Here is a 24,362-nt window from a genome sequence, read left to right on the forward strand (position 1 = left end):
TAGTACAGCGATTATGGCATTTGCTTTGCATGCCACTGACCTAGGTTTGATCCCAGGCACCAAGTATGGTCCCAGGTTTGTTTGTCCAATGTCCCCAATTACCCTCCCACCCCACTCTCCCTGTTCTTTCATGCTGACACAAACACGGGCCCATTCTGCTTCTAGGCCACTTCCGCCTTGGCTGGATTGCTGGAAGAGGAAGTCCTGTCTACCAGTAGTCGGTTCACAGATAACCCTTGGAGAGGGGCTGAAGCTTACCACTTCTTTATCCTGGCCCAGAGGCAGCTCTATGAGGGAAACAGTGACACTGCATTGAAGACAGGTGGGCATATCCCAGAACTGATGTAGATTAGTTGACTGTGAAGGAATAGCTCCTATTGCTTTTATAGTAATTTCACTTTTACATTTATGTATATCATTATAATTTCACTTTCATATATATATTTTTATGGATTTATTTTGTTTGACATATGCTGCATATAATTAGTTCATAGAAAGATCCAAAATTTGAGATATAAAAAACCATTTATAGACTTCTCTATTAATTGGAAGATTTACTAGTCATAGTCTTTTCACATATGTGAACGTACAATGCAATGCATTTGTAGATATATTTTTATATAATATTGGGAGTACAACATTCCATGTACAGGTGTATTGTAAAAACAATAATATGATACAAAATATTTTTATATTAATAGATTTCTATAACATAGAAAAATTTAACATAGATTTCTGTAACATATTTCCTCTTTTAAAATGTAAAAATAACACTTATGGAACAATTTTGACTTCCTCCAAAATACAAAGAAAAATGAAATCAAAATACAAAGAAAAATTATCAGATAATTTATAAAATGATCACAGAATTCAGAGATCATGACTGCTAATTCAGTGACCTTCCTTGCGGAAATTTCTCTATGTATAAAATTATATGCATTAGCTTAATATTATGCAAGAGATGTGATCAGGAGCTTGATTTTCATCCTCATACTTTTCCCACATTGATATACACAGGTCTATGTCATAATTTTTAATACGCTGTATAATTTGCTGAGGTATATGCCATAATTTGTCGAATTTCTTTTTGCAGAAGGTTTTTATGTGTACTATCAAGATCTTCATTTCTGCATTGTACTCCAAAGGAGTATAATTATAAGTCAAAGCACATAAATGATATCATTAAAAGTCCTTTCAGATGGGCCTCGGAGGGGACCGAAGTGATTGCACAGCTGGTCGGGTGCCTGCCTTGCATGGAGCTGAAACTGGGTTTCATCCCCAGCATTGCATACAGTTCCTGGAGTCCACCAAGAGTGACTCCTGAGTGCCAAGCCAGGAGTAACCCCTGAGCCCTATGCTGTCCCACAGCACAGGTGTCCTGGAACCAGGAGCCAAATCCAATGCAGCCTGTGACTGACGATCACAGACACAGAGTACTGACTGATGGCCAATAGACAAGTTTATTCAAAGCATGCAACAATTAGGTAGAGGCAGAAGGAATGGAGGTCAGGTAGGACAAGGGCCTGTGGTAAGGGGAGGAGAAAGGGAAGGTTAATGGTCGCATGTCAAAATGCTGCTTTAGGCGGGCACGAGAGTCTCTAAGCCCCCCAAACAGAAACAAAGAAAGAAAGTCAGCTGAGGTATATGCCATAATTTGTCGAATTTCTTTTTGCAGAAGGTTTTTATGTGTACTATCAAGATCTTCATTTCTGCATTGTACTCCAAAGGAGTATAATTATAAGTCAAAGCACATAAATGATATCATTAAAAGTCCTTTCAGATGGGCCTCGGAGGGGACCGAAGTGATTGCACAGCTGGTCGGGTGCCTGCCTTGCATGGAGCTGAAACTGGGTTTCATCCCCAGCATTGCATACAGTTCCTGGAGTCCACCAAGAGTGACTCCTGAGTGCCAAGCCAGGAGTAACCCCTGAGCCCTATGCTGTCCCACAGCACAGGTGTCCTGGAACCAGGAGCCAAATCCAATGCAGCCTGTGACTGACGATCACAGACACAGAGTACTGACTGATGGCCAATAGACAAGTTTATTCAAAGCATGCAACAATTAGGTAGAGGCAGAAGGAATGGAGGTCAGGTAGGACAAGGGCCTGTGGTAAGGGGAGGAGAAAGGGAAGGTTAATGGTCGCATGTCAAAATGCTGCTTTAGGCGGGCACGAGAGTCTCTAAGCCCCCCAAACAGAAACAAAGCTTATTCTCCTTCAAGGTTTCTGCAGGCAGCCTGCATCCCCATACCCGGCCAATGGTCAGTCACGGTCACGGTCCTCCCGTTGTTCATTGATTTGCTCGAGCGGGCCCAGTAACGTCTCCATCATGAGACTTGTTGTTACTGTGTTTGGCATATGGAATACGTCATGGGGAGCTTGCCAGGCTCTGCCGTGCGGGCGAGATACTCTCGGTAGCTTGCCGGGCTCTCCGAGAGGGGTGGAGGAATCGAACTCGGGTCGGCCATGTTGGCCGCGTGCAAGGCAAATGCCCTACCGCTGTGCTATCGCTCTAGTCCTAATGGTCAGTCATCACTGTTAATCTCTACTTGTTCTCAGGGAAACATTAGGTACCCTGGCCTCAGTCCATTGCCGTTGTTTGAATTTGGCATTTGGAGCTTTCACCTTTATGATCCCCTGGAACGTTCTCACAGGTCATCCAGTCCAGGTGGCCGGGGAGCAGCGCCCACAGAGACTCCAAGGGCACCACCTGTGTGGCCCGCAAACAATCAGACGGGCCTTGGCAGTGCCACAGGCACTGTCATTATCCATCCCAGCCTTCCTGTCGCACAAGTCGGGTCACTGAAATTACCCCCTGAAATTACTCCTTACCGGTGTGCACCGTAAACCGAACACATGACCAATCTCCACTGTAATGGCATGGCCCTGCAGGCCTGGGGAGAGGGCCCAGCACCCTGAGCTTTTTTTTGCCTGTGGAGGTTATCACTGCTTGACCCCCTGAACACTGAGCAGAGTGACCCCTGAGCACCACTGGGTGTGGCCTAACACCCAAAAAAAAGTTTTGCAGAGAAATAGTTCTATTGGAGCGTTTCTAGAATGCCATTGGAATGATTTTTCTTTCTTTTCTTCTTTTAATAAGAGCTCTTTAAGGATTGCCTGATAAATCTCTCTGCCAATAGTTGTGGATTTTCTTGGCATTTCTATTTTATAGTCCCAGGGCCTTCCTGAGCATCAGCTTCTTTTGTGTCAAATGTGGGTTTAGAGTCTCCTTCATAGGGTTGCTTTCAGAATTCATCGAGAAATTTGTGAAAAGAAAATATATGGATTAGGATGCTTGAACACTGTGAACCCTCCAGAAATGGGACCCAGAGGGAAGATACTCCTCGTGTTTTGTTTGTTTTTTTGTTTTGGAGGGAGGCCACAGCAGGCTGTGTTCAGGGCTTGCTCCTGGCTCTGCTCAGGAATCTCTCCTGGCGGCTTGGGGGAGACTGTATGAGGTGCCGGGGATGGTTGCATGCGAGGCAACCCCCCTACCCGCTGTAGTATCGCTCCAGCCCCTCCTAGTGTTTTTCTGATATGGTCCTATCAAGCTGTCTTTTGTATATTTGCTTTGGGATCATGATCAGAAGTCCTCCACTTCAAGCTTATTATATGTTATGTTTTCTTCTAACCTCATAGTTATCCTAGACTCACTCATGAAAGCGTATCTCTTCAGAGATTGAAATTGTACTTTCACGAAACTAAATTTATTCATATTCTTAATGCCTTCGGAGACTATTACTTTCGATTTATGCCTGTCTACATCAGTGATGCTCTCTCATGGACCTTGCTTTCTCTTGGAAAACATGGAAGGTCGGCTCCCCTCCTTTATGAGAAAACAATCTGGGCATTCATTGAACATTTTTTTGTTCATTGTTAACTGAACTTTTTTTGAGGGTGGGGCTTTTGGTTTACTCCCACTGAATTTTGAACTGCATTAGTTTACTATAAGAACATTGGGGTCTTTGATAATTTACAATATTAATTTTCTCTTCTGGAAACACCAATTGTTTTGGTTCTAAAATTCTGTAGTTTTTCTTTGTACTCTGTAGCACTGTCCTCCCATTGTTCATTGATTTGCTCAAGCGGGCACCAGTAATGTCTCAACAAATTTTGAGACTTGTTGTTACTGTTTTTGGCATATTGAATACATCACGGGTAGCTTGCCAGGCTTTGCCGTGTGGGCGAGATACTCAGATACTCTTGGTAGCTTGCTGGACTCTCTGAGAGGGGCTAAGGAATTGAACCCGGGTCGGCCAGGTCAGCCACATGCAAGGCAAATGCCTTAGCTGCTGTGCTATCATTCCAGCCCTCTATGTATACTTTATTTATTTTTGCAGCTGGTTTCTAATGCTGTTTTTCTTATCATAATATTGTACAGTTTTTTTTCTTTTCCTTTTTGGCTCTGTCCAGTGGTACAGGGACAGAGGACCACCAGGGCTCTTCTTGATGGTGGCTTGGGAGGCCATGGAGTGTGTGGACAACCCTGGGCCCTGCATATGCCAGCCACGTGCCTCATCTGGCTCTCTGAGCTATGCTTACTTTATAACCAACCTTCCCCTGATGGTAACTAATTAACATCTGATAGACTAGAGAATGTTTAAAATAGTGTTTTATATAATTTATAAATCATTTCTCAACTTAATATAAGATAAATTAGAACTTTAACTTGCCATTAGTTACTGGGTAAAGCTATCCATATGATTCATTATTTTTTATTTTGGTGATAAAATGATCTGAAACATATGCTCTGTAAATTTTTGCCTGTGAAGCCTTTATGCTCTAAATGTGAAATAAGAGCATTTTCTTTATTATACATGAATATACTTTTCATAAATTTTTTCTCAGAACACTATCGTGAATACTTGACCTCAAAACCAATTTATAGGAATCTAATTATATAATATTCAACATTATTATTTTAAAACGATTTATGAAAAGTTAAATATTATACTATAAAACTTTTTAAATTATGAATTGTAGAGTAGAAAAATATGCAGTTCAGTTCCAAATCTGATGCTGATTCTACAGAGAATTCTTAAGACAGATATTATGCCTCTAGTTTAGAAAGACTGAAATAAGATACAGTAGCTGTCAAAATAAATGATCTGTACTGACAACTTAAAGATTCATTTTTGCTTCTTTTTTTCCCCCCAAAGTACTGTTGTTTCATAAGCCAAATTAAAAAAGCAATTATCTGCTCAAAGAAATACAAAGAGAAAATATGATTTCATACTATTTTGCTTTTAAAATTTTTTAACAAAAAAGGAATGTGATGCTATTTTGAAAATTATGACTAACAGTATAAAATTAATCTACCTTTACTGGAATGCCACAGAAATTTCTAATATTTTTATAGAACAAAAGGTATGTATTTCTACCCCAGGCATTTTGATCTAGTATTCATTTCCAAGAGGCATAGTTTTGTACATCATTTGGTAGATATTATTTTAAAGAAACTGAGTGGTTAGCTGCCGATTAATCAAACTTCTCCCACCATTGTTTTCTTTCAATATTTTCTTTTATTTTGGGGCCACACCTTGCAGTGCTCAGGGATTACTCCTAGCTCTGTGCGCAGGGATCACTCCTGGCAGGGCTGAGGGGACCATACAGGGTGACAGATATTGAACCCAGGTTGGCTGTGTGCAAGGTAAACACCTTTGCCACAGAGCTCTCTTTCTGGGCCCTGTTTCCTTTCAGTTTGCTAGAGTTTATATAGGTTAAACTAATGCAATTTAATGTAGATTCTGTACCATTCATGTTCATGATACCATGATTACTTTTCAAAATCCAAATTGCCTCTCTCTTAGCTCTTCACCTAAGAGACTATGAAGACATCATCCCTGCTGTTGAGATCTACTCTTTGTTAGCACTTTGTGCGTGTACCAGTAGAGCCTTTGGGACTTGTTCTAAAGCTTTCGTAAAGCTTGAATCTTTAGAGAGCCTGAGTTTTGAACAGAAACAGCAGTATGAAGATCTTGCTATGGAAATCTTCACCAAACACATGCCAAAAGACAACAGAAAATCAGAACTGGACAGCTTTCTCGAAGGGTAATTAAAATTAGATGTTATTTGACTTTATTAAGGATGCGGATTTCTATATGTACACTCGATTTTGAGACTTAACATTACACCCTGTTTTATTTTATTTAGTTTTATGAATGCTTTCTCATTGTAAAAAATGTGTGTGAGTGTGTGTGTGTGAGAGAGAGAGAGAGAAAGAGAGAGAGAGAGAGAGAGAGAGAGAGAGAGAGAGAAAGAGAGAGAGTGAGAATATGTCACTGGGCTTTGAAACCAGGACATTATATAGGTAAGACATGTATTCTACCCCTAAACTGTATGTATTCCTGGTCCCCCCAAAATTTTCATTTGGGGTTTACTTGAAATGCTTTTCATTCTTTAATTTTCAAATAAGACCAATAAAGCTTAAAATAATTAGAAGTTTTTAGTGTAAATGTTACTTTTTTTTTTCTTTTTATTTTACAGGGAGGAAGAGAAATTACCTACGTGTGTTGCCACAGGGAGCCCAATCACTGAGTATCAATTCTGGATGTGCAATGTCTGCAAGCACTGTGTTCAGGCTCAGGAAATTAGCAAATACAGCTTCTGTCCCTTATGTCACAGTCCTGTGGGATAAAGGACACATTGCTTATAATTGGAACACAGATGTAGTGTGTTCCAATACAGCTCTAACTGTATATATGGTTGACTTTAATAGCCTTCATGTGAAAATCAGCATCATTATTTCAGAGTTGGATCTTTTAAACAAATTTATGTATATACCTGTCTAAACACATATTAAGTTATACTTCTAGAAATTTAACTATGAAATAATGATGATTATTTTTATTAAAAAAATGGACATTTATGTTATTTACTTTATGTTTATAATCTTGTGGTTGCTAGATGATACTATGAAAATATTCCAAGTAGAATCTTTTCCCTTATAGTTTCAAGGTGCCTAATTTATTGCAAACTCTTGGAACAGAGGAGCAAGCATGAAAATGAGATAAAGTTGAATTTAGAAAACTGACAATCTCTATTAGGAGGTTAAACAATTTTCATAAGAAATCAGTTCTATCTCAGATGTATTTAATTAAATAGATAGTGAATGTCATCTATATTTTATTTTCAAAAGAAATGTTTTTACAATATGAATGAATTGTTTCTAAGAGCCTTATTTTTGTATAACTTTTTCTAACCCTTTTAGTATCTAAGACATAGAATCTGATATTTACTCTTTATATTATTATATAAACCTTTTCTCTATGACATACATTTTTGTTTCATATACAATCTACATTTTGTAATATTTTCAGTTAAAACATTGCCCAGGTTGGATGCTTCGTTTAAACAACTCTTGGGCTGTGGGGAGTGTTTTTCCCTTGAAATGCATGTTTTGATTTAGTGTCATCAAACAAAAAGAAAAATTGTAATCAGTAATGGGTAATTTTTACTTGTTTTGTATTGCTAATAATCTCCATTTATTTCTCATGAATTTGTGTCTTTTAATTATTGTGTCTGAAGACAGGACTCTATCAGTTTCGTTAGTATTTTTTGCTGGTTTGGCTTATGTTTAGTAGAGGTAGGAATTGACAGAATCATGCAATACTGTTATTGCAAATATAATATGCAAATAGTGTATTAAAATATAATAGTGCAAATATAATTTCACACTCTCCAGTGTGAAATGTTTTTGCCCTGTAGCGACAAATAGCTTATTGCAGATTGAGAATGGTGAGCAATGAGAAGAGATTAGGGCCTAGATGAATTTACAGTCGAAGGCTGGCCTAAACTAAATGGGAAGGCTTGCATGTCTGTTTATGTTCATGTGTCTTGTGTGTAGTTCCTTCCACAAAACAGCAGTCTCCGACATGCATCCAAGCAAACCCTTCTGGAGCTAGTGCCATTAAAAGGTTCACACACCAAAATAGGTTACTCAGATCAACTTGAAAAATGCAGTTAGGAAGGAGAAAGTGGAAAAGATGGGGGTAGCGAAGAGTACTTAGTGATGGGGTGGCCCGTCAGTGGGGTAGAAGGGTAGAGACCCTGAACCCAGGGTTGTGTGCTGTTCTCATTTCTTCATTCTCATTCTGCCTCACCAGCTTCCTTGCTCTAAAGAAGAGGCCAGAGGCAAGCGTAGCTACTTGGAGCGAACCAGTTATCCTGCGTGGGTGGGATAATGGTCATGGTCTGGGCCTGGTCATGAATTTTACTTCATGGACAGAGGACGGACAGAATAAGTGTCGCCAAGATCTCATACATATGAGTGCTTTGTAGATTTCATGCCTGTTTGTGCGTCATGAATATGTATTGTCTTGAATGCCTTGTGTTTCTAGTATCTCATCAGTGTGCGGTGTGTTCACGCATGGATGCTCGATTTACTTTGTCTGACCGTATGAACATTTTAACTTGCACATCTAAGTTAAACAAAGTGAACTTTATCTTACTGGTATTCACAGTGGTAGGGCCGACCCGGGTTCGATTCCTCTGCCCCTCTTGGAGAGCCTGGCAAACTGCCGAGAGTATCTTGCCTGCACGGCAAAGCCTGGCAAGCTACCCGTGACATATTCGATATGCCAAACACAGTAACAACATGTTTCATAATGGAGACATTACTGGGCCCGCTTGAGCAAATCGATGAACAAGAGGACAGTGACAGTGATTGTTATTATTATTATTTGCTTTTGGGGTCACACCTGGCAATGCAGGGGTTACTCCTGGCTCTGCACTCAGGAATTACTCCTGGCGGTGCTCAGGGGACCATATGGGATGCTGGGAATCGAACTCAGGTTGACTGCGTGCAAGGCAAACGCCCTACGCGCTGTGCTATTGCTGCAGCCCCCTCTTATTGGTATTCTTATCGGACAAAAGAGAACACTTCCTTAAACCAAAACATAATACCTTAACAAAAAGTTCAATCTCATCTTCAACAGGAATATACCTCCTGTTGAATTTCATTTTTTCTGGAAGGTTATTTTATGGATGAAACTATTTTCTTCTTTATCAGTGAAAAGGACATTTTCAGGGATATAGGGGAAAGAGCTCCTGGGGGGCTTCATATCCAGAGTTGTGAAGCTTGGACCATGGTCTGAGCCTGAGTATCCTTTTCTCTTCCTCCTATTCCTAGGAATCAGCTGAGAACTCAGTTGATTCCTCCAACTTTTCTGTGCCTTGATGTCTCAGCTCTTCTTGACATATCTTTTGGCGGCTCTTTTAGACCCTTCTCATTTGCTACTCATTTCAATCTGATGCTCAAGCCCTTGAATTGTTCTACAACTGATTATTTCATCCTTAACTGCTATCTTTACCCTATTTTTGGTCACTTTAACTCAAACTTATAAACTCTAAAACAAATACATACACACACATACTTGTATAAGCAAATATAAGTATATATCAACAGACCAATTTTTCTACTGTTTTAAAAGCTTATGATTGAAATTTGTGTCTGTGAAAATTTTAGCAAGCTATTCTAATACCTTGGAATTTTCTCTTGCTTTGAAGAGATCCACAATATGCACTTACTCATTGGTTTTGTTCAAAATGAGGAAATGTCAAGATGCCACCACCAACAGATTCTCCCACCAATGAAAGTGGTGAAGCAAAGCAAAATTGTTCATTAGAACATAGTTTGAGGGAAGCTAGACAGAATGAGGCAGTATGGTGAAGATGGTATTAAGTTTTCTCTTCCTGTAAACATTGTTAAATAACACTAACATTTTATCATAAGAGTTGGCCCAAATTTGCTAAATTTCAAAGTTGTGTGGTAAGCCAACAAGTATCGAGATAGAAACAACTGATACAAGCTCTACAGATGAGCAATGCAACATGTTTACTAATCATGAAAAAAATGCCAATTTTGATGTACTTTTTTTGCTAAAATACATTTTCAAATTGTATTTTTGTATTTTAAGAGATCAAATTTTTTTTTTAACTACACTCAGTAATGCTCTGGGCTTACTCCTGGCTCTGTGCTCAGATCATTCTGTATGAAGTGCCAAGGATTGAATCAGGGTTGGCCACAAGCAAAGCAAGAGCCTCAACCCCTGTACCTACAATCCTGAGCTTAAATCTTAGCTTCATGTGGCATTAAGCGAAACAAAAACAACAACAAAATTCAAACAATGGGAGTAAAAGTGTTGAAGTAAAAAGAAATTGTGTTATTCCCTGTTTCCTTTATCTTCAATTTATAACTTGGTACTTTATTTTATTTCAGTGGGGGCAGGGTGGTTAGAAGGGTTTGGATTTCAGAGTGGAGAAAGGGACAGGAGATACAGTTGATGTATAATATCATGTTGGCCAACCAAGAGGAACGTAACAGCAGCTGCCTCCATGGTGAAAGGCATGAGGCAAATGACAAATGATTGGTAGCATCAATGAGTCACATTCTCAGTGAGAAATGGGGGAAAACTATGTTACCAGACTTTGATGGAAAATCAGTGGTGCTTGATTTGATATGAGTGTGCCAACATACTGAATTTCTGAAATGAAAATAGCAATGTTATGTTACCCTCTATTGTCTAATTTAGCTATTTTTTTTTAAAAGAAATGAATCTTTTTTAGACAGTTACATGTTCATGGTAGAAAATTTAGAATGACAAAACAGCACTGATGAGAAAGTTCAATAATATTTTAAATACTTCTACTTGAACATTGTAGTTGAATTTGAAAGAAGATACAGGTGAAATGGAAGATTTGGTTCAATAAATTCTTCATAATAAGAGTATGTGCTCTAGAAAAATTAAGTTTCTCTAAGATTAAATAGCAGACATTTAAGTGGCTTAGAGCTATTAACTTTTTCATTTGGCATAGTTTACATTTTTAGTAAAATGCAGAACTTACAGAAAAATAAGATGCCACTATACACCAACTAGAATAGCTAAGATCAAAATTGACAAGTGTTGGTGAGGATATGGAGCAACTGAAACTCATCCATTGCTGGTGAAAATGCAAAATAGCATTTGGAAAAGCTGGGTTTTAGAAGTTACATACTCTGTGAAAACATTCAAGCATATATGCATACATTATGTGTGTATACATACATACATATATATCTATTTTCATTGCTCCAGACAAGAAAAGGGTAGTTTTACGGAGGATAACCCCAAGATTCTGAGGCTCAGGCTTGAGATAAGGAGCAGACAAGTCCCTTGACATTCTTAGGGCACTGATTGTCGGTCCCACCGGGTTACTTTTGGCAGCTGAGGGCTCTGGGTTGCAGGCAAGTGCATCACTTTCAGCAGATCGTCTTTTTGCAGTTGTATTTCTGATAGTGCCACCTACAGGTGAAGGAGCCGAATGCAGGTGGATTCAGTGGCAGGGCAGGGAGCGAGCTAGTCCTCCAGTACTTTAGCACAAAGGTGGAATGCCTTATTATTAAAAAAAAAAACTTTCCCCCCCAGCATTATTCTATGGTTCTCCTAATCCACGCCTTTTGCCTCTAGTTATTCCCGAGCCTTCCTTCTTTGTGCAAACGAAACGGTTTTCTTCATCTCTTCTTTATCCACTGGAGCTAATTTGCACTCGAACGACCTACGGATCTAGATGTTCTTGCTGCACGGAACCGCCCCGGGTTGGTGTCCCAGCCCGCATCTAGCACCGCGGCCGGCTCCGACCTGCGCGCGAGGACCCGGAAGGCGGCGCCAACCAGGTGCCCCTCCCCCCCCATGTTCCTTCCGCTTCCCTGGCCGCCGGGGAGCCGCCAGGCCGCCACCCCAAGGGGCGCGAGCGTGGGAACACATCACGGCTCGGGCCGGGGCAGCCAGTCCGGGTCGGTGCCTGGAGCTAAGGACCGGTCTTCCCCTCGTGCCCGCGCAGGCGCGACCCGCCGCCGCGGGAAGAGCGCGACGTGCCCCGAACTCAAGGGCGCCGCCATGGCTGGGCGCGCGTCACGGGTCTCGCGAGACGACGGGTCCTCCGAGGGTCCAAACCTCGCGCGCGCACGCCGAGCGTCCAGCCGTCGAGTCGATTCTTCGACGGGCGGCGGCGGCGGCAACGGCAACGGCTGGGGCGCGAACCGCCACCCACCCCGAGCCTCATGGAGGAGCAGCGGGGCCCCGAGAGCGACGCCACCCTGGCCCGCGCCCAAGCTCGGTTCGAGAAGGGCGACTACGAGGCGGCCGAGGCGCTGTACTCGGCGTATATCCGCCAGTGCGTCGGCGCAGCCCCCGGGGGCGCGGCTCCCGGGAGGTAACTATCGCGAGAAGTGGGGGCGGGGGCGTTTTCAGCGCGCGGTGCAGGGCGTGCTAGGGGGCTTCCCTAGGTGTTATCATTGACGTTTGACCCGTCGGGTGCACAACTCCCTGGGTCAACCCCGTGCAAGTCAAACCCCCTCCCCTCCCATTGCTCTGCCCGGGTTAGGTTGTTTTTAGCCCAATGGGTGTCAATCATAAGACAACCCCATTGAAAAAAAATTATTATTATTTTTTTTTTTTGCCTTCCCTTGGCAGCTGATTAGTTGGGGAAGCCAAGTTGTGTCCTGAGAATTAACCCATCATTTGAATTGGATGAATTCTTCCCCTTTCTCCCTCCCCCCACCCCCCACCCCCCTAATGCCATGCAGTAGTGGTTTTTCTTTTGCCCACCTTGAGTTGGTAGCTCACCTCTCTTTGCCATTTGATGCCATTGAGACCCAGCAGCAGGACGAGAACACTTTTATCCACGGTGTTATCGCAGGCCTTGACCCGAAAAGCGTGTAATGTCTGGTTTGTCTCTCTTTTGGTGATGTTGGAAGCAGTGCCTGCAGATAACCTGCTTGTCCTTGCAAATGCCCCGGATGAGTAGCATGTATTGACCTCCGCAGGTTTGCATGCCCAGTGGTGTGTGTGGACCAGGATGAAAAAAAAAAAGGGTTGAACGAATGACTTTATTTTGGAGATAGTTTCGAGTTGTCTGCTCCATCAGGATGCCCTTCTCCCAAGGATTTTGATTTTTCTTAATAGGATGTTGCTTTGTCTTTTAGAGGTTTCCGATTCTTACCCTGTTTGTTAAACTTATTCGAAATTCAGAGAAATAAAATGGCTTGTGCATTTCAACATTACACCACACTACTGATTTTTAGGAGTTTCTGAATGGGTGAATTAACAGATGAAAGCCCTTTCTTCTCCCCCCCCCCCCCCCCCCATCCACCTCCCCCTGCCAAATTAGTAAACATCCTTTTCTGTCCTCGTTTCAGATTCTGAGAATAGACTGATTTAGTGGCTTCAACGCAGGGTGGAGAATGGCCTGGTTGGGTCAGAGGATTATTTCAGCTGCCTGATATCCAGTCCTGCTTCTGACATGCCTGTCACCCCCTAATTCACCTCACGTCCTTTCTTTCTAAGCATATTCTTCATTAAGCATGAAAACAGAGTGTGTTTATTTTCCTGACTCGTGCACTGTTTAACACAGCATTTTGTGCAAATGAAGACAATGTACCAACATGCATGCAGAGAAAACCAGTGCCAAAGCTTTTCCTTGCAGTGTATGTCTCTGGGATCGGGTTCATTGGGGGAATTAAGCAACAAAGCCACCATAAAGAAAAGGTTTCATTTATTATGGGTTGGGTTATTCACAGACCTAACTTACATTATTTTACTTAAAAAAAAAAAAGTTTGGCTTCAGTTTCTTTTCTGTAAAATGAGGCCTCTATTTTCTCACAGTCCTAAAATTCTTCTTGAGGCTTTTGGATGAAAATGGAATTCTCGGGTTTCAACCATTACATATGTCTTTTAGAACTTACATTTATTTTTTAAATGCTGGATCACTGAATCCTGTTGAAACAGTGTTTTTAATCATTGAATGCCTTTCACTGAATGGCTTATGAACATTTCCCTTACTGTCCAAACATATAGTCCTTCGACAGATCCTCATTTCCAATTTTCTTTTCTCTTTACTAACATTAGCAAATGCTAACTAGGTAGCTAGGTTAAGTTCCACTGCAATAATGACTATCATTACAAAAAATACTAAAGTTATAATTTCCTCATGAATAAGACTTCCAGAGTTTATTGCAAAGAGCTTGATTTTAAATCAAGTGTTCTGAGAGCCGCTGAATATAAGACATTTATAATAATGATTTGAAACTTTGAACTTTAATGACCAAAATTTGATTGGAGGTTCTTGGATGCATTTTCTTACAGCTCTGTACCATTAGCAGTTCAAGTGGTTACATAACGGGGAGAGTGATATGGAGGGAATCCTGTTGTCCTCTGAATAGTGATGTTGTAGCCCCAGGAGTGTTCTCTGCCCATTCTCCCTTAGTCATAGCTCACAGAAATGTTTTCTGGAGTTTCAGGCCTCCCCATTAGCAGCGTAGGTTTGAGAGAGCATCCTAGGTTGTGTTCCTCTCCAGGCAGCAGAGGCCCTGTTTTAATACTCAAGATTTCAGGATCCAGATGTGAAGAGGAGTGATGAATAGGAACAATGCCTGTAGTCACGGATTTTATGTGCTCTCCTTGACACCAGGGATGGCACAAAGAAATGACAAGCCTGTGTTTTCCCTGTTGGTTCAAACTTGAGAATTCTTTTGCAAGCAAGCAAGTACGGAAAGAAAGAAAAAGAAAGGGAGGAAAAGAGGGAGAGAAGAAGGGAGGAAAAGGAAGGAAGAGAGGGAGGAAGAGGAAGGAAGAGAGAGGAAGAAAGGAAGGGATGGAGGAAGGCAAATGGAGGGAGTAGAAAAGAACGAGGTAGGGGAAAGGCAGGATGAGAAGGTGGGAGGGAGAGAGGGAAGGAGGATGGATGGTCCCTCATAGGGACCAGCGCTCAGTAGACCACGGGATGCTTTCTCTCTGACAAGGATGTGTCCTACAAGCTTGGAGCTCAGGGGGTGGGGGTGGGGCGGTGGGGAGGTGGGGAGGTTGTGAGTTGCTTAGCTGGGGATTGATCAAAGCACTTATCCTCGGAACCCTCACTGGAAAGGCGGCTGACTTCCACTTGGAGGCAGCCTCTGGTTTATACACGAGCCTTCCAAGTGGACAGGAGCCCTGATAGCTCAGACGTTTTGTGGGATGGCTCCTGGCCAAGCAGATCAGAGGATAGCTCAGTCCCCAGGGATGACTCCTGGGGACCAGTGTGCTGAGTTTTCCCAGAAGGTTCACTTCATGACATGTCCAGAGCACGTTTGACTGCGGTCTGGCTTTCCCTCCTAGCTGGGCAGCTCAGAGGAGACTCTGCGGCCTGCTGGGGTGTGCCTAGGTAAAGAACAATGGTTCTGATATTGGATTCAGCCAAACAGAGTTGGCTGGGAGCAGGGGCATCAGACACCCTGTCCATAAAATGCACGCGATTTTCAAATTGACATTGTCCATCAGAAACCTGCACATGCCGTTAAGACACGGGAGGCAGAAGTGGGTTCCGCTGCTTGATGTCTCAGGGCTTTGTTTTCTTTAGCCTGGCTTCTGAGTGCGGAAGGGGCCCGTCACACACTCTGAAGCTTGACAATGCCCCAGAGAGGCGGGATGGGAGAGGAGTTGGTGACACCATGCTTTTAATGTGAACTTTTTGTTTAAAGCAAATGCCGCCCCAAGGATTTGGCTACCGCATATAACAACAGGGGGCAAATCAAGTACTTCAGGGTTGATTTCGACGACGCCATGGATGACTACACGGCTGCCATCGAGGTCCAGCCCGATTTCGAAGTTCCCTATTACAACAGAGGACTGATACTGTACCGGCTAGGTAAGGTTTGGTTCCTCCTTTCAGGGGTGACTCTAGTGATGATCCAAGTGGCCAAGGGAGCGGAAATTCAGGTTTCGAGTTGGGAGCGAAGGAGCGCGCCTGAGTTTATTTTAGACTTGCAGAGACACGAGCCACCACAGTGGGACCCCGGGGTGGGAATTGGCCCTGCGAGCCCAAGCGAGGGTGACCCCATTACTTGGTTTCCTGAGTGTTCCCGACTGTGAAATGAGGGTAATGCCCGTGATCACCTATGAAACTGTGCTGGGTTTGTCTTTGAAAGCACAGGAGACCATGAAAATAAGGGGGCTGGGAAGCTGGGGGTGAAGGCACCGTTTCTCCTGGAAGGCGTTAAAGGGAAAATGTCCTGGATCCGAATTTCACAGTAATTATGTCAAACAGGTGATACGATTTTGCTGAGACTGGCTATTTTGTAAATAGCTCATTAGATAAATCCGTTGCTATTCTGAGAATATATAGAATTATTTTGGTCTGTATAGCTCTATATCATATTTTTTATTTATTTATATTTATGTAAATATTTTTGTATTTGGGCTGGAGCGATAGCACAGTGGGTACGGCATTTGCCTTGCACGCGGCCAACCCGGGCCAACCCCGGGTTTGATTCCTCCGCCCCTCTCAGAGAGCCCGGCAAGCTACTGTGAGTATCTCGCCCGTACGGCAAAGCCTGTCAAGCTCCCTGTGACGTATTTGATATGCCAAACACAGTAACAACAAGTCTCACAATGAAGACTGGTGCCCGCTCGAGCAAATCGATGAACAACGGGAGGACAGTGCTACAGTGCTATATTTATATTTATATCAGTTTTTTCAGCCCGTGGGGGCTGGCGATGTGACTCAACAGTACAGCCCCTGCCTTGCCTGTGTGAGACCTTGCCCCCTCCCCTCCCCAGCCTTTTGTTGGTGATGATCAAAAGGTCAAATATAGAAGCAGAAGTCTATATGCCAAACTTTGCACAGTATTGTGTGTAGACATGCTCAACTTTTCTTTTCCATTGTTTGTTCCTGGAACAGGATATTTTGACAGTGCTTTGGAGGACTTCAAGAAGGTCTTAGATATAAATCCTGGATTTCAAGATGCCACCTTGAGCTTAAAACAGACTATTCTAGACAAAGAAGAAAAACAAAGAAGAAAGTACTGAAAAAAAATGTGAAAATTTTAATTGATCCTTATACCTGTACCTAATCATCTCTAATTTAAAGTAGACATTGAAAGTATTTTAATTTATGTTTAAATTATCAGCATTTGTGCTGAGAAAGTATTTAATGTAGTTAGTGGTAGATTGAGAAGCTATTTAGTGTCGACTAAACATGCTTTTAATAAAGTGTACATAAGAAATGTCAATGTGTAGTTGTGCATCATTACAGTAAAATATCTAAAGAAACATGTGGTCCTTTCTTCACTAACTCCATTTTAATTATTTTGCGTTTTGGTATCACCCCTGGTGGTGCTCAGGGAACCAGGCAATGCTGGTGTTCAAACCAGGTTGGCCGTTTGTAAGGCAAGTGCCTTTTCCTTTGTACTAGTCCACTGGCCACAGCACAATTTTTTGCAGTTTTTGAAAAAATGATCGTTTTCTATTAAATTTTTATATCTCCTGCAATGTTAAAGCATAATAATAATAATAATAGACAGCTATAAATTCTTTACTCAGATCCATTCATTGTTAGCACTGTGCCAATTCGTTTTTTATTGAGCCATTATACTTCACACTAAATACTTCTGCCTACATCTTCTCAGAACCACTTTTCTTTCTTACCATTGTAATAAAATACCATTATGTTATCTAGGAAAATTAATACTTCTACATTATCATCCCTCTCCGGCCCATGTTTGGATTTTCTAAACTATTTCTAATAGATCTTCTGTAGACTTCTATTTCCAGGTCTGGATTCAATCAAGTTTCTTGCGTTTTGTTATATGAGTTCTTTGAACCTCGACTACCCCCCTGCCCATTTCTCCTCCCTCTCCCACCTTCCCCCTTGCCCCCACCTCACTTTGAGATAAAGCTATGCTCCGCAGCTAACATAAGAGAAAGTACATTTGGGCTTAAAAATAAACATATGGCCTATAGGAGAGGAAATTTCAAAAATTTAGCCTACACTTGGTTTTCTTTTTGTGAGAAGCCACTGATAAGACAGATTCATGATTGAATGTTGAATAGCGCGTTTAGTCTCTGGACAGCGACAATCACTACGGTTATCATCAACATTGTCTCTAAGCCCGGTTCCCATTCATGTGGAGGTAGAGTGGGGGTTGTTAGAGAGGTGAGAGACCAGTGAAACACACTTAGTCAACATAAAACTTTCTCAAAGATGCCTTTTGGCCAGGAGGAATTTGAAAGGAAAGCAGGTCCCCAACTTAGCCGTGTGTGTGTGTGTGTGTGTGTGTGTGTGTGTGTGTGTGTGTGTGTGTTAGTTTTGGGATCACCCAGCAGTACTCAGGGCTTGCTCAGAGCTCTGTGCTCAGGATTTGCTTCTAGCTGTGCATTTGGCCAGGAGGAATTTGTTTATTTTTTAAGTCACACCCAGCACAGAGGTTACTCCTAGCTCATGCACTCAGGAATTACTCCTGGTGGTGCTTTGGGGACCATATGGGATGCTGGGAATTGAACCCAGGTCAACTGCGTGCAAGGCAAATGCCCTACCGGCTATGCTATTGCTCCAGCCCCTGGCGAGGAGGAATTTGAAAAGAAAGCAGGTCCCCAACTTAGACGAGTGTGTGTGTTAGTTTTTGGAACACCCAGCAGTACTCACAGCTTGCTTCCGGCTCTGTGTTCAGGGCTTCTAGCTATGCATTCAGGGATTACTCATAGGGTGGCAGGAATCGAACCTGGGTCAGCCACATGGCAAGGCAAGCTCCCTCCTTGCTAGTACTATCTCTAGTTTCGTGTGAGAGTTTTGTTTTTATTGTTGAGGATTGGCTTCCTAAAATGGGAATCCTGCATCTTGAGTTTCCCAAAGTAGTTCATCACTACTGTGGGATTACTGTTCTAGAGTGGAGATCACCCTCATCAGCAGAAAGAAGAGTGAGTTTACTCAACCTTCCCTTAGGAAGCAGGTTCTGTGTCAGATGCTGTGACCCTCATCCACCCTACAAAGGTGCTTGTCTAATCCCTGCCCCCCCCCCCACCTTTGGGCTTTATATGAACTTTATAAGCAAATTACAGTTGAGCTGGTGGATCAAGTTGACTTTTAGTCATTACCTCATTATTCCAATTTAAGTGAGCTCACGAAGCAGAAGAAGTCGTTTCTTAGTTTGATGTTCATACATAATACCTGGCAGGGTATGTAGAGACTCGGGGTTGCAGGTGAATGGAAATGAGGAGGAAATGACGTTGGAATGGAAATGAAAGATCTCTCTTTCTGGAGCCAGGCCCTTTCCCCAAAAGGACTTATCTTTCCATTTGTTGGAAGTGTCTTAGAAATGTCTTAGAAAAAGAACTGATAATATTGCATTAAACTGTAGACAAATTCCTCTAGGAAAACTTTCTTTTTTTATTAAAGTGAGGTTCCTAGATTGTGGGAGAGTGTAAAGCCTTTCTACTCAGAAAATCAAATCTTAAATAATGTTTCAATCACTTTCTTTCCTTCTGGCACAAGCTCTCTGTTCTTTACTCTTGACTGGGATTACATGTAATATGAAAAAAAAAAAGCTTGTTAAAGTTTTTCATTTGGTTTGTTGGATTTTATTCAATAACACTCACCCCTGCCTTTTTCTGGCCGTGCTAGGGACTGAACTCAGGGCCTCATATGTGGAAGGTAATATTCAGCGTTTCTTTATCCTAAAATGAGGATGACTTAAGTTCAGAATCATCCCTTTCTGAATTGGAAACTTTTTCCTTTCTTTTTTTTCCCAAGTGACTGGAAATACTGAAAGAAATTACCTTCCTCATTTGTCTTGAAAACTTTACACATTTGGATTCAAATCATCTGACTAAATCCGAGCTTTTATATATCTTGAGACACATTTGCTCATGGACATATTTTTCACGTTTCAGTACTTGTTGAGGTTTTTCCTTCTTTCACTAGCAAAGTACCCAAACTATATTATTTTTCAGGTTTTTCCTTTGGAAAAAACAAGACAAGAAAATTGTGATTTCATATAAATAAAAGTTGTGGTTTCATATGAAAAAGGGTACATAGAATAAATGGATCTTAATTACTTTGGGACATAGAAAAATCACTTCTATAGCTGAAAATCATGGAGCGCTTTTATTTATTTTTTTAAAAATTTGGTCGTCTTTAACATTCCAGATGGTCAGACTTCTTCGTGAAGATCATGAACGATCGGTTTGAGGCCCTTCATGTTCCCGGAGCGAACAGATGCCATTGGGCTACACTAGCACGCGACAGGGACAAATGGAGACGTTACTGGCGCCTGCTCGAGCAAATCGGTGACTAACAGGAAGTTAAGTGATTAAGTGAAAATTTGGAGCTGGGTGAAGCCTTTGGGCTTTATATGAACTTTATAAGCAAATTACAGTCGAGCTGGTGGATCAAGTTGACTTTTAGTCATTATCTTATTATCTCTAAAGAATTGCCCTTTTTTCCTGGTTTTCCCATCTGTCTGTGACCTCTGCCCTCCACACCTTTCAGGGTCTTAGCTCCCTACTACTAGTCTATATTTCATCATTCTTGATGGATGTAATATATTTCAATGCTGTCCTCTGGGAAAATGCACTCAACACCAGTGCTCATCTCAACATCTTATCTCTGCCACCTCTAGGCCCTCTAAAATCACTGTGATTTCAAATAATTATATTTCCTAACTTCTCACTTGACAATTTGAATTTGTCCCTGAAAATTCTTGTGTTTTGAATTACTTTGGGACATAGAAAATCTATATCCATTTGTGTGCATTAAAAAGAATGCACCAACAAAGAATGCACAAATGCACCAACATTAAACTGAAACAAAGTTGATTAATCTTAACTGGGAGAATGATGAAATTCTACTTAGCCCCCAACCCCCTCTATTTTTTCAATGAATGAAAAGTGTATTTGTTGAGCAATACGATTGCAGAAGTGATAGTTTTGAAATGACAGTTGGCCACAATTAGGGAAACTGTCATGGCATGAATACTTCCTATGTTCATTTTTCCTTTGTGCACCATGTAAAAAACAGCTTGGCCGAGACATAATTCACATATCATGTAGTCCCCCCCTTTAAGATGTCCAGTGCAGAAGTTTAAAAACAGAGCATTCAGCTGAAGAGAAGAACAACATGGAGGGCGGGATCCACAGATCCCGAAGGAAAAAAAAAAAAACAGTTTCCAAAAAGAGCCGAGATCATCGGGAAGTCCGAGATGGGGTAGGTACCGCATCCCCGCCTCCCCCAGATGGAACCCCGGTGACCAGAAACCTCTACAAGCACAGCTCAAGTATGCGGGAACTAGGACTTTTCCTCAAAAATGCCGGGACTACACCTCCCAGGTAACCTCAGATTCCGGAAGTCACGCCCACAGCCCGTCCCCCAGCGCCATCTTGACAGCATTCAGCTGAAGAGAAGAACAACATGGAGGGCGGGATCCACAGATCCCGAAGGAAAAAAAAAAAAACAGTTTCCAAAAAGAGCCGAGATCATCGGGAAGTCCGAGATGGGGTAGGTACCGCATCCCGCCTCCCCAGATGGAACCCCGGTGACCAGAAACCTCTACAAGCACAGCTCGAGTATGCGGGAACTAGGACTTTTCCTCAAAACCGCGCGGCCGCATAAGCAGCCGCGCGACATCTCTCTATATACAAAGTGATCCATGGGAAGTAAACCACCTAACGTTTCTCTCTGAAAATCATAGTTAAGCTTTGAGCACGGCCACAGCCCCAGAAACACAAGGACTTAATGCATAACCCAGCAGCTTGGAGCAGAAAAGTGAACGGGCTATGTGTTAACCCAGGCCATCAAGTCTGCCAGAGGGGAAAGGGTGTTGGTCCCTTCCGCCCTCCTCCCTCTGGAAAGAAAGGTGGCGGCCACATGGGAGCCTTGTGGACAGCAGGTATGAGCCGGGGGTGTGGGGGCGACTAAAACCTCATGGGAAGGGGGGGCGTTCCGGTCCGTCCTTCACGCCCTACCGAGGCCACCAGTTGCCCCCCACGAGCGACTCTCCAGCATGGCCACAGCCCCAGAAGCACAAGGACTTAATGCATAACCCAGCAGCTTGGAGCAGAAAAGTGAACGGGCTATGCGTTAATCCAGGCCATCAAGTCTGCCAGAGGGGAAAGGGTGTTGGTCCCTTCCGCCCTCCTCCCTCTGGAAAGAAAGGTGGCGGCCACATGGGAGCCTTGTGGACAGCAGGTATGAGCCGGGAGTGTGGGGGCGACTAAAACCTCATGGAAGGGGGGCGTTCCGGTCCGTCCTTCACGCCCTACCGAGGCCACCAGTTGCCCCCAGCGAGCGGCTCTCCAGCACGGCCACAGCCCCAGAAACACAAGGATTTAATGCAGAACCCAACAGCTTGGAGCAGAAAAGTGAAAGGACTATGCGTTAATCCAGGCCATCAAATCTGCTGGAGGGGAAAGGGTGTTGCCCCATTCGCCCTCTCCTCTCTGGAAAGAAAGATGGCGGCCACATGGGAGCCTTGTGGACAGCAGGCATGAGCCAGCGAGCGGGGGCGACTAAAACCTCATGGGAAGGGGGGGCGTTCCGGTCCGTCCTTCACGCCCTACCGAGGTCACCGGTTGCCCCCCACGAGCAGCTCTCCAGCACGGCCACAGCCCCAGAAGCACAAGGACTTAATGCAGAACCCAGCAGCTTGGAGCAGAAAAGTGAAAGGACTATGCGTTAATCCAGGCCATCTTGTCTGCCCGGAGGGGAAAGGGTGTTGGTCCCTTCCGCCCTCCTTCCTCTGGAAAGAAAGGTGGCGGCCACAGGGGAGCCTTGTGGACAGCAGGCATGAGCCAGCGAGCGGGGGCGACTAAAACCTCATGGGAAGGGGGGGCGTTCTGGTCCGTCCTTCACGCCCTACCGAGGTCACCGGTTGCCCCCCACGAGCAGCTCTCCAGCACGGCCACAGCCCCAGAAGCACAAGGACTTAATGCAGAACCCAGCAGCTTGGAGCAGAAAAGTGAAAGGACTATGCGTTAATCCAGGCCATCTTGTCTGCCCGGAGGGGAAAGGGTGTTGGTCCCTTCCGCCCTCCTTCCTCTGGAAAGAAAGGTGGCGGCCACAGGGGAGCCTTGTGGACAGCAGGTATGAGCCGGGAGTGTGGGGGCGACTAAAACCTCATGGGAAGGGGGGCGTTCCGGTCCGTCCTTCACGCCCTACCGAGGTCACCGGTTGCCCCCCGCGAGCGGCTCTCCAGCACGGCCACAGCCCCAGAAACACAAGGATTTAATGCAGAACCCAACAGCTTGGAGCAGAAAAGTGAAAGGACTATGCGTTAATCCAGGCCATCAAATCCGCTGGAGGGAAAAGGGTGTTGCCCCATTCGCCCTCTCCTCTCTGGAAAGAAAGATGGTGGCCACATGGGAGCCTTGTGGACAGCAGGCATGAGCCAGCGAGCGGGGGCGACTAAAACCTCATGGGAAGGGGGGGCGTTCCGGTCCGTCCTTCACGCCCTACCGAGGTCACCGGTTGCCCCCCGCGAGCGGCTCTCCAGCACGGCCACAGCCCCAGAAACACAAGGATTTAATGCAGAACCCAACAGCTTGGAGCAGAAAAGTGAAAGGACTATGCGTTAATCCAGGCCATCAAATCTGCTGGAGGGGAAAGGGTGTTGCCCCATTCGCCCTCTCCTCTCTGGAAAGAAAGATGGTGGCCACATGGGAGCCTTGTGGACAGCAGGCATGAGCCAGCGAGCGGGGGCGACTAAAACCTCATGGGAAGGGGGCGTTTCGGTCCGCCCTTCACGCCCTACCGAGGCCACCAGTTGCCCCCCACTAGCGGCTCTCCAGCACGGCCACGACTCCAGAGCACAGAAACCAATTTCTTAACTATCTGACTTTCAGTATAAATACTTCCAGGGTCAATAAGTAAAATAGCAGAAATCCAAAACCAACATTTAATTCTTGAACCCAGCTGTAGAAAGCAAATCACGTCACAATGCTTTTTCAGCATGTCTGATTTGGGGGGGGGGGTAAACTCTAAATAATAGTGGTGAATCTTTTATTGAAACAGTGAATCTAATCAAAGCAGATAGAGTGTTAACTAGAATTCATCTGCCCCACAGGGACTGGGAGGGGTGGGGGGTGGGGTTTTATTGGGGTTCTTCATGGTAAAAAAAAAGTATTGGTAAAGGGAAATGTGTTTGATATTTGCATGACTGAGACCTAAACCTGAAAGCTTTGTAACCTTTCCCACGGTGATTCAATAAATAAAAAAAAAAAAGAAGTTTAAAAACATATTCAGAATTTCTGAGTCATTTTTACTTATTTCTATTTTAATGGTATCATTGTAAAATACACAATTGCATAGTTGTTCATGGTTGGGTTTTAGCATACAATGTTCCAACATTGTCCCTTCACCAGTGTACACTTCCCACCAGGATGTCCCCAGTTTCCCTCCCTCTTCCTCACCAGCCTGCCTCTATAGCAGGCACTTCTGTCTGTCTGTCTGTCTGTCTGTCTGTCTGTCTGTCTGTCTGTCTGTCTCTCTTACTCCTTTTGGGTGTTATGGTTTGCAATACAGTACTGAAAGTTTATCATGTATATCCTTTTACCTACTTTCAGCACTCGGTTCTTGTCCAAA

The 24,362-nt window shown here is 43.5% G+C and overlaps 2 protein-coding genes across 2 annotated transcripts in view; both read left to right on the forward strand.

Moving 5' to 3' along the window:
- WDR35 (WD repeat domain 35) overlaps positions 1-7,497 on the forward strand; it is a 63,691-nt gene extending 56,194 nt beyond the window's left edge. The window contains exons 25-27 of the mRNA XM_056123261.1: positions 166-322; positions 5,810-6,050; positions 6,486-7,497. Of these exons, the coding sequence (XP_055979236.1) occupies positions 166-322; positions 5,810-6,050; positions 6,486-6,636 (549 nt within the window). The 3' untranslated portion in view covers positions 6,637-7,497. The remainder of the gene's footprint in view (positions 1-165; positions 323-5,809; positions 6,051-6,485) is intronic.
- A 4,395-nt stretch (positions 7,498-11,892) lies between these two features.
- Positions 11,893-17,012, forward strand: TTC32 (tetratricopeptide repeat domain 32). Its single transcript, XM_056127479.1, has 3 exons — positions 11,893-12,191; positions 15,493-15,659; positions 16,692-17,012. The coding sequence occupies exons 1-3, from the start codon at positions 12,040-12,042 to the stop codon at positions 16,817-16,819; spliced, it is 447 nt and encodes a 148-aa protein (XP_055983454.1). The 5' UTR covers positions 11,893-12,039; the 3' UTR covers positions 16,820-17,012.
- Positions 17,013-24,362: the final 7,350 nt, after the last annotated feature.

Source organism: Sorex fumeus, unplaced genomic scaffold, assembly GCF_029834395.1.
Source record: "Sorex fumeus unplaced genomic scaffold, SorFum_2.1 ptg000006l, whole genome shotgun sequence".
In the NCBI taxonomy this organism is placed as follows: domain Eukaryota; kingdom Metazoa; phylum Chordata; class Mammalia; order Eulipotyphla; family Soricidae; genus Sorex; species Sorex fumeus.